General features: G+C 34.9%; 1 protein-coding gene across 1 annotated transcript in view; it reads right to left on the bottom strand.

Moving 5' to 3' along the window:
• The window catches only part of SCAPER (S-phase cyclin A-associated protein in the ER), a 329,861-nt gene that overhangs the window by 180,533 nt on the left and 135,110 nt on the right, over window positions 1-14,218 (bottom strand). Inside the window, exon 8 of the mRNA XM_012651860.1 lies at window positions 12,291-12,451. Coding sequence (XP_012507314.1) covers window positions 12,291-12,451 — 161 coding nt within the window. The remainder of the gene's footprint in view (window positions 1-12,290; window positions 12,452-14,218) is intronic.

The following is a 14,218-nucleotide window of genomic DNA, read 5'->3' as shown; positions in this document are numbered from 1 at the left end:
AAGAGAGTAAGACTCTGTCTCAAAAAAAAAAAAAAGATATGGGGGGGAATAAAAATTAAATTTTAAATCACACAAATACAGTATAAAAAAATAAAACTAAATATCAAAATCTCTCATGAACTTAAGGGCAAAAATCTCCAACAAAATATTAGCATATCAAATATAGCAATGCATAAAATAATTATAAACCGTGACCAAGGGAAATGTATTTCAGGTATGCAAGCCCAGTTTACCATTCAAAAATCAATCCATGTAATCCACCACTGTCACCAGGCTAAACAAGAAAAATCATATGTTCTTTTCAATTGATATAGAAGAAGTATTTCACAAAATCCACTCACAATAAAAACTCTCATTAAACTATAAAAGAGAGGGAACTTACCCAATTTCATAAAGACTCCCACAAAAAATCTACAGCTAACATCATACTTAATAGTGCAAGCCTGAATGCTTTCCCCTAGATCTGGAACAAGGCAAGGATATCTCCCCTCTCACCGTGCTTATTCAATATACTGCTGAAAGTTCTAGAAAGAGTGCAGGAGGAAAAAAAAGAAAAGAAAAGAAGACAGATAGGAAAGGCAGAAATAAAATTTTCCGTATTTTCAGATGACACGTTTATCTATTAGAAAATCGCAAGGAATATACATAAAAACTCCAAGAATTATTACGTTAGTTCGGTAAGGTTGCAGAATACATGACCAACCCTCAAAAAGTCTACTGCATTTCTATATATTAAAAATAAACACGCGGAAACTAAAACCAAAGACAATTTACAACTGCATCAAAGAAAATGGAACAGATACAAGTCTAACAAAAACATATAGAATGTGTAACCTGAAAATTACAAAAGGCTGATGAAAGAAATAAAAGAAGACCTAAACAAATGGAGAGATATACCATGTTCCTAAATCAGAAGATTCAGCATAGTAAAGATGCCAAATCTGCCTAAATTGATCTACAGTTGTAATATATGTTCTATAAAAATCCAAGCGACATTTTTTGATATAGATAAGCTTCCAAAATTCATACAGAAACACAGGACCTAAAACAGCTAAAACAATTTTGAAAAAGAAAAATGAAGTGGAAGCAATCACTCTACCCAATGTTAAGGCTTACCACAGTTAGAGTAATCGAGACACTGTAGAATTGATGGAAAAGACATATAGTCAATGAGATAGAACACAGAACCCAGAAATATACCCTTGTATGTATGACCAGCTGAATTTTTATAAAATTACAAAAGCAATTCAATAGAGGAAGAAAAGAATTTTCAACAAATGGTGGTAGACCAACTGGACATCCATAGGCAAAAAAAAAATAAACCTTGACCTAAAATTCACACTGTATACAAAAATTCACTCAAAATGGATCACAGATTTAGCTGTAAAGTGTAAAATTACAAAACTTTTAGGAAATACAGGAAAAAAACCCTCAGAACCTATGGCTAGGAATGAGTTGAAACCAAAGCATGATCCATAAAGGAAAAAAGATCTAATCAACTATATTTCATTAAAATTGCAAACTTTTGCTGAGCAAAAGACCCTGTGAAGAAAAAGAAAAATAGCAGATGGGTAGAAAGTATCCAGCAAAGGACTAGTTTAGAATATACAGAGAACCCTCAAAACTCAACAGTAATATTACAAAAAATCCAAGTAGAAAATAGGCAAAAAACATGAACAAACATTTCACTGAAGAGGATATAAAAATTGCAAATAAGCCTATAATGTTCAACATCATTAGCCATTAGGGAAATGCAAATTAAAACACTAATGCACTTACCAGAATGGCTAAAATAAAATATTGTGATAATGCCACATGTTACTAAGGGGTATGGAGGGTGCTGAGTTAAAAGGGTAACAGGTAAAAGGATACGAAATTTCTTTCTGACATTAAAAAAAAGTTCTAAAATTGACTGTGGCAATGGTTATACACACCTGTGAATATAGTAAAAACCAATGAATTGTATACTTTAAATGGGGGAATTTTATGGTATGGAAATTGTAGCTCAATAAAGCTGGTATAGAAAATTAACAGGAGAAAAATAAGCCAATTTCTGAAGTTTACTTTTGTGAAACTGAAAATCTGTGTTACTATGAAAGGTAAATACTTTCTGTGTGTCGTAGACTAGTGTGTCATACCACCACATGACTCACTGAAGATTAAAAATTTTATTTCAAGGAAAAAAAATAAAAAATGCTCATGTCTGTAACTGACATACTACCTCATTTTCCTATTTTTTAAAATATAATACTGTATATTCATATACTATATATTGTACTTATCTTAAAGATTATTAGTCAGAAACTGTAATCCCTTACTTCATGGTTCTGGACTTTGAAATCTCTAAGAAAAAGTATGCTTAAATCTGTACTTTTTAAAAACTTTTTATTATGAAAGTTCTCAAATACAAAATACAAAGAAATAGCATAATAAACCCCATGTTCCAATCATCCAGCTTCAATAAGGATCAAGATTCTGCCATTTTTTTTTTAACCAGAGACAGGGTCTTGCTATATTGCCCAGGCTGGACCAAAACTCCTAGGTTCAAGCAAACCTCCAGCCTCAGCCTCCTAAATAGCCGGGACTACAGGGACATGCCACCACACCTGGCTTCTGTCACTCTTTTTTCATCAATTTCCCCTTCCCATTGTTTTTTATGAAATAATTTAAATAAAATCCTAAACCTATTTCTCCAGTAAATATTCAGTATGTATCTTGATGGAAATATTTTAAAAAATATAACAATACCATCATGACATGCAACAAAATAATAATGCCTTAAGTCGTGTATTATCTGGTATATGTTCACTTTTCATCCATGTTTAACTTTATTAAAACTTAGTTTATAGTATACATTTGTTTTATCCTTTAAATATATAATGCAAATTTAAAGAGAAATCATAAGATCAATCTTATAAAAATCACACATACCAAGAGAAAAAAAACTAAATTATAAAATTAAGAAAGTTTAACAAAAGATTTTAGTTTCCAGTTAATTTAACTGGCTCACCCTTAGGAGCACTATGATTGATTGATCACTTTACTTTTGAAAGGAAAGAAAAACACACCTCTTTGAAAGCTTCCTTATGAAAAGAAATACTGCTTAAAACTTGGACCTAATCCATTAACCAATAAAAAGGCCAACACAAACATTATCTTGTAATTTTAAAAACTGAAATAATATTTGAAGCAAGCCAAAAGAGGAGTGTATCAAAATAGAAACTATAACTTAGGTCTCTCAGAAACTGAGAAATTAGTTATATATAATACAAATTACATTTTTAATAAACCTTCAGTAAAACTATATTGAAAAATTATTCCCATAATAAAGAATGTTTAAGAACAGCAAATCAAGCAATTAAACGACTGGAGAACTTCTACATTCTTAGAATAACGTTAGAAGTGTACAAAACTGAAAATTATATTTCATTTCATGGTTTTTACACTTGTACTTCTTTTAAACTTTACAAATGCCATTAATAAAGTTGCTTTAAATTCAAGGTAATACAACCAATAATTGAAGAGCACCTAGAATAATCCCTACTTCACTGTAAAATATTATCATTTTTATTTATCACTATTTTATCCACTTACATTTTCATTAATTCTTTTTTTTTTTTTTTTGAGACAGAGTCTCACTGTGTTGCCCGGGCTAGAGTGCCGTGGCGTCGTCCTAGCTCACAACAACCTCAAACTCCTGGGCTCAAGCGATCCTCCTGCCTCAGCCTCCCGAGTAGCTGGGACTACAGGCATGCGCCACCAAGCCCGGCTAATTTTTTCTATATATTTTTAGTTGTCCAATTAATTTCTTTCTATTTTTAGTACAGACGGGGTCTCGCTCTTGTTCAGGCTGGTTTCGAACTCCTGAGCTCAAACAATCCGCCCGCCTCGGCCTCCCAGAGAGCTAGGATTACAGGCGTGAGCCACCGAACCCGGCCCATTTTCATTAATTCTTGAGAGACAATATTGTTTTACTGCAATTTTCTTGTTCAGTTTTGATACTAAGGTTATGTTAGCATCATAAAACAAGATGATTTTTGTCCTCAGGAAGAGTTTCTATAAGATTCATGCTTTTTTTTTTTTTTATCTTAAATGTTTGGAAGAATTCATAGGTGAATTCTTGACCTAGAATTTTCTTTGTAAAAAAATTTTTAATTACAAATTCACATTAAAAAAAATACTTACATAACTTCCTTCAAATTTTTCCAATTCTTGCAATGCAAATCTTAAGTTGTGTTTTTCAAGAAATGTATCAATATCTTCTGTTTCTAAATTTAGTGTATAATATTGCTTATAAAATCCTCTTATCTTTTTCATATCTGTGAGATCTCTAGCAACATCCTCAATTTAATTCCTGGTATTACAACTTGTGTCTTCTTTTACTTGATCAGTACTGTATAACTAGAGGTCTGTTAATTTTATTAATCTATTTGAAGAACCACTTTTTGGCCTTGTTGATTTTCTCTATTCTCACCTATATATTTTATTTCCTTCTATGTTCCTCGGGTTTAACTTGCAGTTCTTTTCTAACTTGGTAAATTGGACACAGAGTGGTTTTTCTTTTCTAATATGTACAATTGAGGCTAGACATTTTCCTCAAAGCACAGCTTTATCTTAATCTCATGATATTCATTTTCATTCAATTTAATTTTTCTAATTTTCATTGTGATGTCTTCTCTGACTCCATGGGTTACTCAGGAGTATTTTCCAAAATTCCAAAAATTTGGGAATTATATAGCGATATTTTTATAATTGATTTCTAACTTAATCCCACTGTGATCAGTGACAGAGAGAATCACTTAAATCACCTGAAATTTTCTGAGACACATCTAATGGCCCAGCATGTTTCAATTTTGGTAAATGTTGTCCATGTGTGCTTAAATATGTATTTGGACTTACAGTTCCAGCCATGACAAAGTAGCTTGTATCAAAATAGGTGCTCTTCCTGCCAAAAATAACTATAAAACTAGACAAAATATATAAATGAACTGTTTAACAGCACTGGAAAGCAACCAACACGGTCAAGTTTTGAGGAACTACAATTCCTGAGAAAAGAGAACAGCATTATATCCAATTCACCGTAGCATTTTCCCTGAAGATATGTGGAATTCAGAGTCCAGGGGAAGTGAGTCCTAGCAGAAACCAGCACTCTCAACAAGCTGAAACAGATATTGGAGTTCAGGGACTCTAAAGCAACTGGGACTTCAGGGGCAAAAATCTTGGAGGGGATGGGAGGGGACTGCACAGAAGTGAACCAAAAAGTCTGCATTCAATCTACCCTTAAGAAGTCTGAGAACTGCTAGGCTTTGCATATACAGGGCAGGACTCCAAGAAACCTAGCAGAAAGCAGCAGTTGGAAAGCTAATGAGCTAAACAGATACTACAGCAATTGTACAGTGCTGAGGAAACGAAAGTTAAAATTCGGGAATGTAGTGGCCTTGGCAGATACCCCAGCTTTTCATTTGAGACCCTGGAAGGAATAAGGACAAAATAAAACACATCAACCTTAATAAAATCTCAAACCAAACCTTGAGAGTATTAGGGTGATCTGTTTGTTCTCTATCATCTTGCCAGAGAGAAAAAATAGTCCCCTTAGAAGGAGATTTATAATCTTTACTACACAGTGTTAGATTGTGAGGCATGCTAAAAATAAAAAACAAGGTCAAATAACTGAAAATCTCCCATAAATGTTTTTAAAGTAAACCCATAGGCATTTCAGATACTTTATCAGGCATAGATGTTTTAAAATAGCTATGATAAATATGTTCAAGAAAATATGGAAAAATAGAGATTACCAGCAGATATTGGAAGCTACATTTTAATGACCAAATAGACATTTTGGAAATGGTAAATAATGGAAATTATAAATTTAATAGACTGCCTAAATAGAAGATCAGACATGAGGATTAGTAGATAGAGGAAACAGAGAATTAGTAGACCAGAATGCATATTAGTAAAAATATCTGGATCAAAGCATTAAAAGAAAAACAATGAAAAAGAATATGCATTATTTGTTAGACATGTCAATTATGTCAAGTTCATTGATCAGGTTGTTCAAATATTCTATATTTTTATGGAATTTTATCTACTTGTACTGTCACTTGTTGAGACAATTATGTTAAAGTTTCCCAGTATCAGTAGATTTCTCAGTATTTCCCTTCTGTTCTATAAATTTTTGCTTTATATATTTTGAAGTTATGTTAGATACATATTAATTTAGAATTATTATATTTTTCTATTGAACTGATACTTTATAAATTTTTCCCCATTGATTGAACCTTTAATCATTAAGAAATATCTCCTTTTAAAATGTTTCTGGTTTACTTTGTCTATTTTGTCTAATATTAAAGCACACTCAGTTTTGATTTGATTTTTTTTTTTTTTTTTTAAGATTCAGGGTCTTGCTGTGTCACCCAGGCTGGAGTGCAGTGGCCAAATCATAGCTCACTGTAACCCTGAACTCCTTGGCTCATGTGATCCTCCTCCTTAGCCTCCCAAGTAGCAGTACAGATGCATGCTACCATGTCTGGCTAATTTTTTCATTATTTTTTTGTAAAGATCGAGACTCACCATGTTACCCAGGCTAGTCCTGGCCATCTTCAACTCCTGGCCTCAAGTGATCCTCCTGCCTCAGCCTTCCAAAGTTTTGGGATTACAGGAGTGAGCCACTGTATCCAGCCTCCCAGCTTTGACTTGAATAGGGAGGGTATGCATAGAATATCTTTTTCCATCTTTTTGACTTTTCTACATCTTCACATTGAAAGAATATCTTTCATATGCAAATATAGTTGGGCTTTGCTTTTAATGCAGTCTTATAATCTTTGACTTTATAATTGAATATTTAGACAATTTACATATAATACAGGAATTGATATATTTGAATTTACTTCTACCATCTTGTAATTTATTTTTCATTTGTCTCATCTGTTTTATGTTTCTCTTTTCTCCTTTCTTGTCTTCCTTTGTATTAATCAAATGATTTTATTATTCTATTTTCCCCTCTGTGAAGTTACTAGTTACACATACTTTTGCTCTTCTTAGTGGTTTCCTAGAGTTTACAACATGCATCCTTGATTTAATACAATCAAATACAAACTAATACTTTTATAAACTCCCAGACAATAATAGAACCTTAGAAAACATAAATTCCATTTATTCCTCTCCTGTCTTTTGTATTATCATAAATTTTCAATATACAAATATTTCCAGAGCCAGCAGATATTATTTCACACAGTCAATGTGCATTTAATGTTACCCAAGTGTTTCTCCTTCTGGTGTTCTTCATTCCTTCATCCATTTTTGGGTTTCCATATGGGATCATTTTCCTTCCACCTAAAAAATTCTCTGTGGTACTTCCTTTAGTGCAGGTATGCTGATTACAAATTTTTTCAATTTTTATTTCTCTGGAACTATCTTTAATTCACCTTCATTTTTTAGCATATTTTTGCTGGATACTGAAGTCCAACTTGTCAGTTCCTTTCTTTCAGCACCTTAAAGATATCATTCCACTATCATCTGGCTCCCATAGTTTCTTTTGTGAAGTCAGCTATCTGGTTGCTCTTGCTCCTTTGAAAATGCTATCTTTTTTTCCTAACTACTTGTAAAGATTTTCTTTCTTTAATCTTCAATAGTTTTATTATATATTATATAAATCTCTAGATGAGATTTGTTTTGTATTTTTCCTCCTTGGGGTTTAGAGTGCATCTTGAATCTGAAACCTGATGACTTCCAATAGTTTGAGGAAATTCTCAGTGATCCTCACATCCAATTTTGCTTTTGCACCATTCATTCCACTCTTCCATGGACTCCTTTTACAAGAGTGCTTCCTGTATTCTCCTCTGCACTTTCCTCTTTTCTCTCTGTAATTTAGCTTCAGTGTTTTCTACTATCCTCAGAATTAATTCAACTCCCAACTGTCCTAAAATTTAAATCTCTTAATATATGTAATACATGTTTTAAGAAATTCTTTCATCTTCCTGGATTCTTCTCTTCCGGAGCACTGTGATCATCAAAAATCCGGACTGAGTGTGGCACTGGACCTGTAGTCCCACCTACTCAGGAGCCTGAGGCAGGAAGATTGCTTGAACTTAGGAGTCGGGAGGTTACAGTGAGCTACAATCACACCACTGCACTCCAGTCTTGGCATCAGAGAGAGACTCTGCCTCAAAAAAAAAAAAACTATACTGGTTGTTCTCTAGACCTAGTCACAGCTATCATCCTGGGATCACCAACACAGAGTTTTTACCTTCTCTTCTGTGCTGGTTCTTGCCAATAATGGTTGGGTCCATGAGAGGTAAAAAAATTTTTGAGATCTTGCATATTTGAAAGTCTTTAATCTACTCTCACTTTTAATGGATAATTTGGTTGGACACAGAATTTTGGACTAGAAATTATTTCCCTTCAGAATTTTGGAGACGGCACAATTTTCTTATGGCTCCTATTGGTATTTTTACAAAATCAGGTGCCATTCTGATTCTTGGTCATTTGCATACAAACTTATTATTTTCTCTCCAATCATTTAAAGTATCTCATCTTCTGTAGTATTCAGAAATTCCCCAACATATTTTAGTGTCACTCTGTTTTCATCCATTGGTATTGGGCACCTGATAGGTCCATTTGGCCTAGAAGCCTATGTCCGTCGGTTATAAGAAATTTCCTTTAATGAGTTATCTCATTCATGATTTCCCTCTTTTTTTGTCTTTTTTCTGTTTAGGGATGGGGTCTTACTCTGTCATCCAGGCTACAGTACAGTGGCACAATCATAGCATACTGTAACCTTGAACTCCTGGGCTCAAGTGATCCTCCTGCCTCAGCCTCCCAAGTAGTTAGGACTACAGGTGCATGCCACCATACTTTTTCTTTTTATAGGGACAGACTCACTATGTTGTCCACACTGGTCTCAAACTCCTGGCTTTAAGCAATCCTCCCACTGCAGCTTCCCAAAGTGCTGGGATTACAGGCATGAGCCATTCTTTTATATTTCATTCTTTAATTTATGTTATCCAAATATTGGGTCCAAAACTTAGCAACTTAAAACAGTAACCATTTTATTTCCACACACTTCGAGTTAGAAATCTGAGCAGTGCTCAGTGGAGTGGCTCATCTCTTCTCCACGGTGTCAGCTAGAATAGTTCAACTGAAGTCAAAGAGTACTATGATGACTTAATCACATAACTGAAGGGTTGCTACTGGCTTTTGGCTGAGATACCTAGCCTCTCCTTCTTATGGCCTCTTTCTCTTCACATGGTCTCTCATTACTCAGTGGTCTATCCTAGGCTTCTTTAAATGTCATGGGGCTTCTAACAAGGAGAAAACGGAAGCTGCAAGCCGTCTTAAGGCCTCAGCTGGGAAATTACAGAACATCACTCTTGTCATATTCAATGGATAATATGAAGTCATAGGACCAACCAGAGACTGAAGGGGACAGTAACAGACTCCACCACTTGACAGTGGCAGTGGCATACAAGCACCAGGATGGGAGAAATTTCCTGGCACCCAACTTTGCAGAAAATCTACCAGAGGCCACAATCTGGCTTCAAAATGCCAAAGTCTCCTAAGACTGCCAATGACTCATCCAATTATAGTATTATCCTTGAAGACCAGTATCTCATGATCTACCTCAGATCTGAACGTGTTCCTTGAGTATGGATTTTCTTGAACTGGAAACCTGGAAGCTCGGTAGGAAAAAAGGCTGGAGGTGGATGACCTCAACATAATAGATTCTTCCACTTAATCCCATGTTTTCAATACACTACTCCCATCTTTCAATGTGGCTGGCAGACCTCAGGTCAGATACCATTTTTTTTAAACCTTCTCTAGAGAATAAACCTCCAATATTCTCCTGGAGTGAGGGAGGTACAGCCATACTACTGTTTAGAGTTGAGGAAGAGGGAGATGGGAGGGTTCAGGAGACTAAATTCTTCTTAAAGTACCACTCCTACCTTTGCGCTCTCTTCCAGAGATACCTGCTCCCACCGATTTTTGAACTTTACTGTAGGAATTTCATGAAACAAACTGGATTGCTTTTCAGTTTTGCCCCCTCTTTTTAGCTTAGGATTCAGCTAGCTTACTCAAATTTTTTCAGTTATCATTGATCATTCTCCTTTCCAACTTCAAAAATTTGTTCATATCATCTTTTCTCTTCTTTTTCCTTAAGTCCAACTTTTGAACTCTTTTATACCATTTTAGCGGGGTTTGGGGAAGAGCACATTAAAGGCACATGGTCATTCTGTCATCTTTAACTAGAAATATTTTTTATAATACATAATTACAAACTTTGATACTGTGAAATATCCCAGTTTCCTGGCAAACAACTCCTAAAACCCTTGAAATTTCCAAAATGGTAAGTATCTTTTTGTATGCTAATAAGTTGACTAGTGGCTGGCAGCCCCTAGGTAGCTTCAGGATGAGGGCTGGTCACTGGAAAGACCAAGGAAGTATTAGAAGGTTGGGACTTTCAGCCCCACGCCATCCAAAAGGTGGGGAGGGGCCAAAGATTAAGTTGATCTTTAATAGTTTAATCAATCATGCCTAGGTAGTGAAGTTTCTATAAAAACCCACCAAAAAAGGCAAGAATCAGGGAGCTTCCAGATAGCTGAACACTTGGAGGTTCCTGGAGGGTAGTATGTCTGGAGAGGGCATGGAAGCTCTCTGCACCCTTCCCATATACCTTGCCCTGTGCCTATCTGCATCTGTAGCTTTTGCGGTATCCTTTATAAACTGGTAAATATGTTCCCCTAAGTTCTGTGAGCCACGCTAGCAAATTAATGAAACTCAAGGAGGGAGTGGTAGGAACCCTGATTTATAGCTGGTCAGTCAGATAGGTAAAACAATCTGGAGTTTGCAATTAGCATCAGAAGTGGGAGGCAGTCTTGCGGGACTGAGCCCTCAACCTGTGGGATCTGATGCTGTCTCTAGGTCAATACTGTCAGAATTGAACTGAATTAGAGGACAACAAGCCGATGTCTGCTGCAGAATTGACTGACTGGTTGTTGGTAGGGAGAAATTCCCACACACTTCTTGGTGACTGGACATCACAAAAATTTGTGTTAACTGTTGTGATGTGAGAGCAAAGGAAAAACAGTTTACTTTTTCCAAAGAACACCATAATTCACTGTGCATACCCATGTACTGAAACCCTAAAACTGAAGACCAGAGTGGTCCTAAACACAATTTCCCAATACATTAGTAAGTGTCTCTTTAAGCACTGTTATAATCATGATCTATCATTTCATCTCAACTAAATGGGTTTTTCATGAATAATTTGAGAGTAATGCTTTAAACAAAAAAAGGATATGTGCTAATACCATGATTCCTTTATTTTACAATTTTGATTTTACAACACATTTCTCAGATTCTTCTAAGATACAGAAACTAAGCTTTATGATTTCATATTTTCCTACATTTTCCTAGGAGAAAGAACTCTTGCTTACTGTCAAGTTTCTACTACTCAGTCTGTATGAAGAAAACAGGGGAAAAAGGAATATTATTTGAAGTAAGCAAATACAACTTACTGAGACCAAAATAGAAAAACAAAATAAAACACATCCATAACGCAAAGATAGCAATGTCTTTGTCATGTACAATGAAATGCTTCTTTCTGAACCAAAAAGCTCCAATGGGATCATCCACTGAAGAAAACAGAAAGCAGTTTCTGAAGTTCTCCTAAACTCATAAGATAAACTCTGTACTATTTAATATCATTCTAAAATCTCAGCCTCTATAGATGTATAAAAAGATTTTATGAACAAAATTCTTATGGGATTAAGTCTTCAAGGTGGGCCTTAAAAATAATACCCTTTCTATTTATTTGTGTTCCTTAATCATTCTGATAGTACAGAAAATGGATGTGTGAGCAAAGATAAACACAGATGATTTTGCAGTACCAAAATAATAATCAAATATTAAACAGCTAAAGTAGTAACATGCTACTTAAAAGTGTATTCTGCCTAGAGAACGGACTAGCCTATTTTTTTCTACTTTAAGTCAAAAGAATTCTAAAGGATCTTATCAATTAATTGACAAAAGATTTCATATTCTCCTTAAAGTTTACAAAGGGCAAACCTGAAACTATAATGATCTCCATAAGCTATCATTCAGTGCTGAAAAGTAATTATGCTCAGTCTTTAAGATTATTTTATGGTTTTAACCATGGTAAATTAATATCACAAAGATGGCACAAAACGATGAACGTATAACTCTATTAGGACCAATTTTAAAAAATAAATAAATAAATGTCTCTATATATCCACCCACCTACGATGCAAAAAGGCTAATTCAAAGTCACTTGCCATTTCTGCGCGAAGGCTTCTGCACTATCATCGGTGGGCAAGATTGGGCAGGTGCTCCATCTGAAGAAGCAGTAGAGACTGTATGATGAGCCTTCACCTTGTCAGCCCAACTGACACCTGTGGGAGCCAGGTGAGGAGCTGCCACTGTGCCAGGTGAACCCCTATGAAGAAAACCAAGTACATTTAATAAATTAAACATGAAAGTAATAATTTTCAATATACTAAATATTTAAATTTTAGATTAATTGTGTGTGTGTATCCACATATACAGAATAACACACTGTCATGACAATTTAAAGACAACCATATTCATAAATTTATCTTGATCTAATACTTCATTAATTGTATATATTAATACTGCAACAAACATGTATGGGAATAAAGAAAATGAATAAGGATAATACAGGCACTCTTGTTAATTGTTTAAAAGAAAAATTTACTTAAATTGGGAATCCTTTAAAAAATTATGCATAGGTACTGTAAAGTTTTTAGCTTCACTCATGCGTTTAACAAATGTGCATTAATTTGCCAATCTTGATCTAGGTACTATTAAAACAGGCTTTTTCTTTGTGTGTGCTTCTTTTTTTTTTTTTGAGACAGGGCTGTACTCTGTTACCCGAGCTAGAATGCAGTGATATTATCACAGCTCACTGCAACCTCAAACTCCTGGGCTCAGGCAATCCTCTTGCCTCAGCCTCCCAAGTAGGTGGGAATAAATTGGCACATCAGCACACCTGGCTAATTTTTCTAATTTTTCTGTAGAGACAATGTCTCGCTATTGCCCAGGCTGGTGTCGAACTCTTGGCCTCAAGCAATCCTCCCATCTCAGCCTCCCAAACTGCTGGGGTTATAGGCATGAGCCTCCTCGCCTGGCCTGTGCACATGTCTTACATGAACCACAAGCATGATGCCTCACTGACAATATCTAATTTTGGTTCCATAAAGTGCAATGAAAACTCAGTGACACCTATAAAACAATTTAATACACAGTTCTCTTCAACTTTAATAATATTTTCCCCAAACCTTCATAGTTATCCTATCCACTCATTGGACAGCAACTTTAACAGTTCATATTTATCAAAGTTTCCCAAAATTTTACCTTAAGTTTTCATAGGAATGATGACTCTTTTTGCATTCATATTTCACTGGTTTACTTAACATTTAAATTATAAGTTAAAATAATGAAAACAACTTGCATAAGCCAAGTTTGAAAACTAACAACACACTGGGAGTAAACATGTAACTCAACCAGCGATGGCATAACTGAATAGATATAATGAAAGTAGCTTAAGAGCCACAACTGTTCAGCAAGCTGAAAGAAACAGTGTGTTTTACAACGATAATGAAGACTGTCAATTAACCATGGAGATCAGTACGAGAACTTTCAGCACACATACATTAAAGGCTTCCAGTGTTAAAACAAACCATGCTCTATACAATATTCTGAACCACAGACCAATGGAATGCATTACAGAGCAAGCTCCCTTAAAATGGTGCTTGAACATATAAATATTTGTCTTTGCATATATATCTTTTTATCAATCCACTGTGGTCCAATTATTATATGGTCTGAAAGCCCATCAACCTTAACCGAAGGCAATACTATCTAATAACTACATAAATGAACTTGAAAGCAAAATTTTGATTCCATTGAATAAATACTTAATCAGCTTTTATGAAGTGCCAGGCACTCAGAATACAGAGATATGGCAAAGGTCTTGCCTCAAAGAAGGTCCTAGTACAAGTGCAAAAAAACGGACATTAAAAAACAACACTGCAAATGTAATAATAAAACTATATCCAAGGTTTAGGAGTAATAAGAGGTGAAAGCTGTTAACTCTGACATGGGAACAAGGGAATGAGAATCAGTCAAGAAAGCTCAGGTTTTAACAGAGGGAAGAAAATTGACCAAGCAAACTCCTTAACAA

This window comes from Propithecus coquereli, unplaced genomic scaffold (genome assembly GCF_000956105.1).
Source record: "Propithecus coquereli isolate 6110/MARCELLA unplaced genomic scaffold, Pcoq_1.0 Scaffold372, whole genome shotgun sequence".
Taxonomy (NCBI): domain Eukaryota; kingdom Metazoa; phylum Chordata; class Mammalia; order Primates; family Indriidae; genus Propithecus; species Propithecus coquereli.
This window is presented reverse-complemented; position numbering and strand designations above follow the sequence as displayed.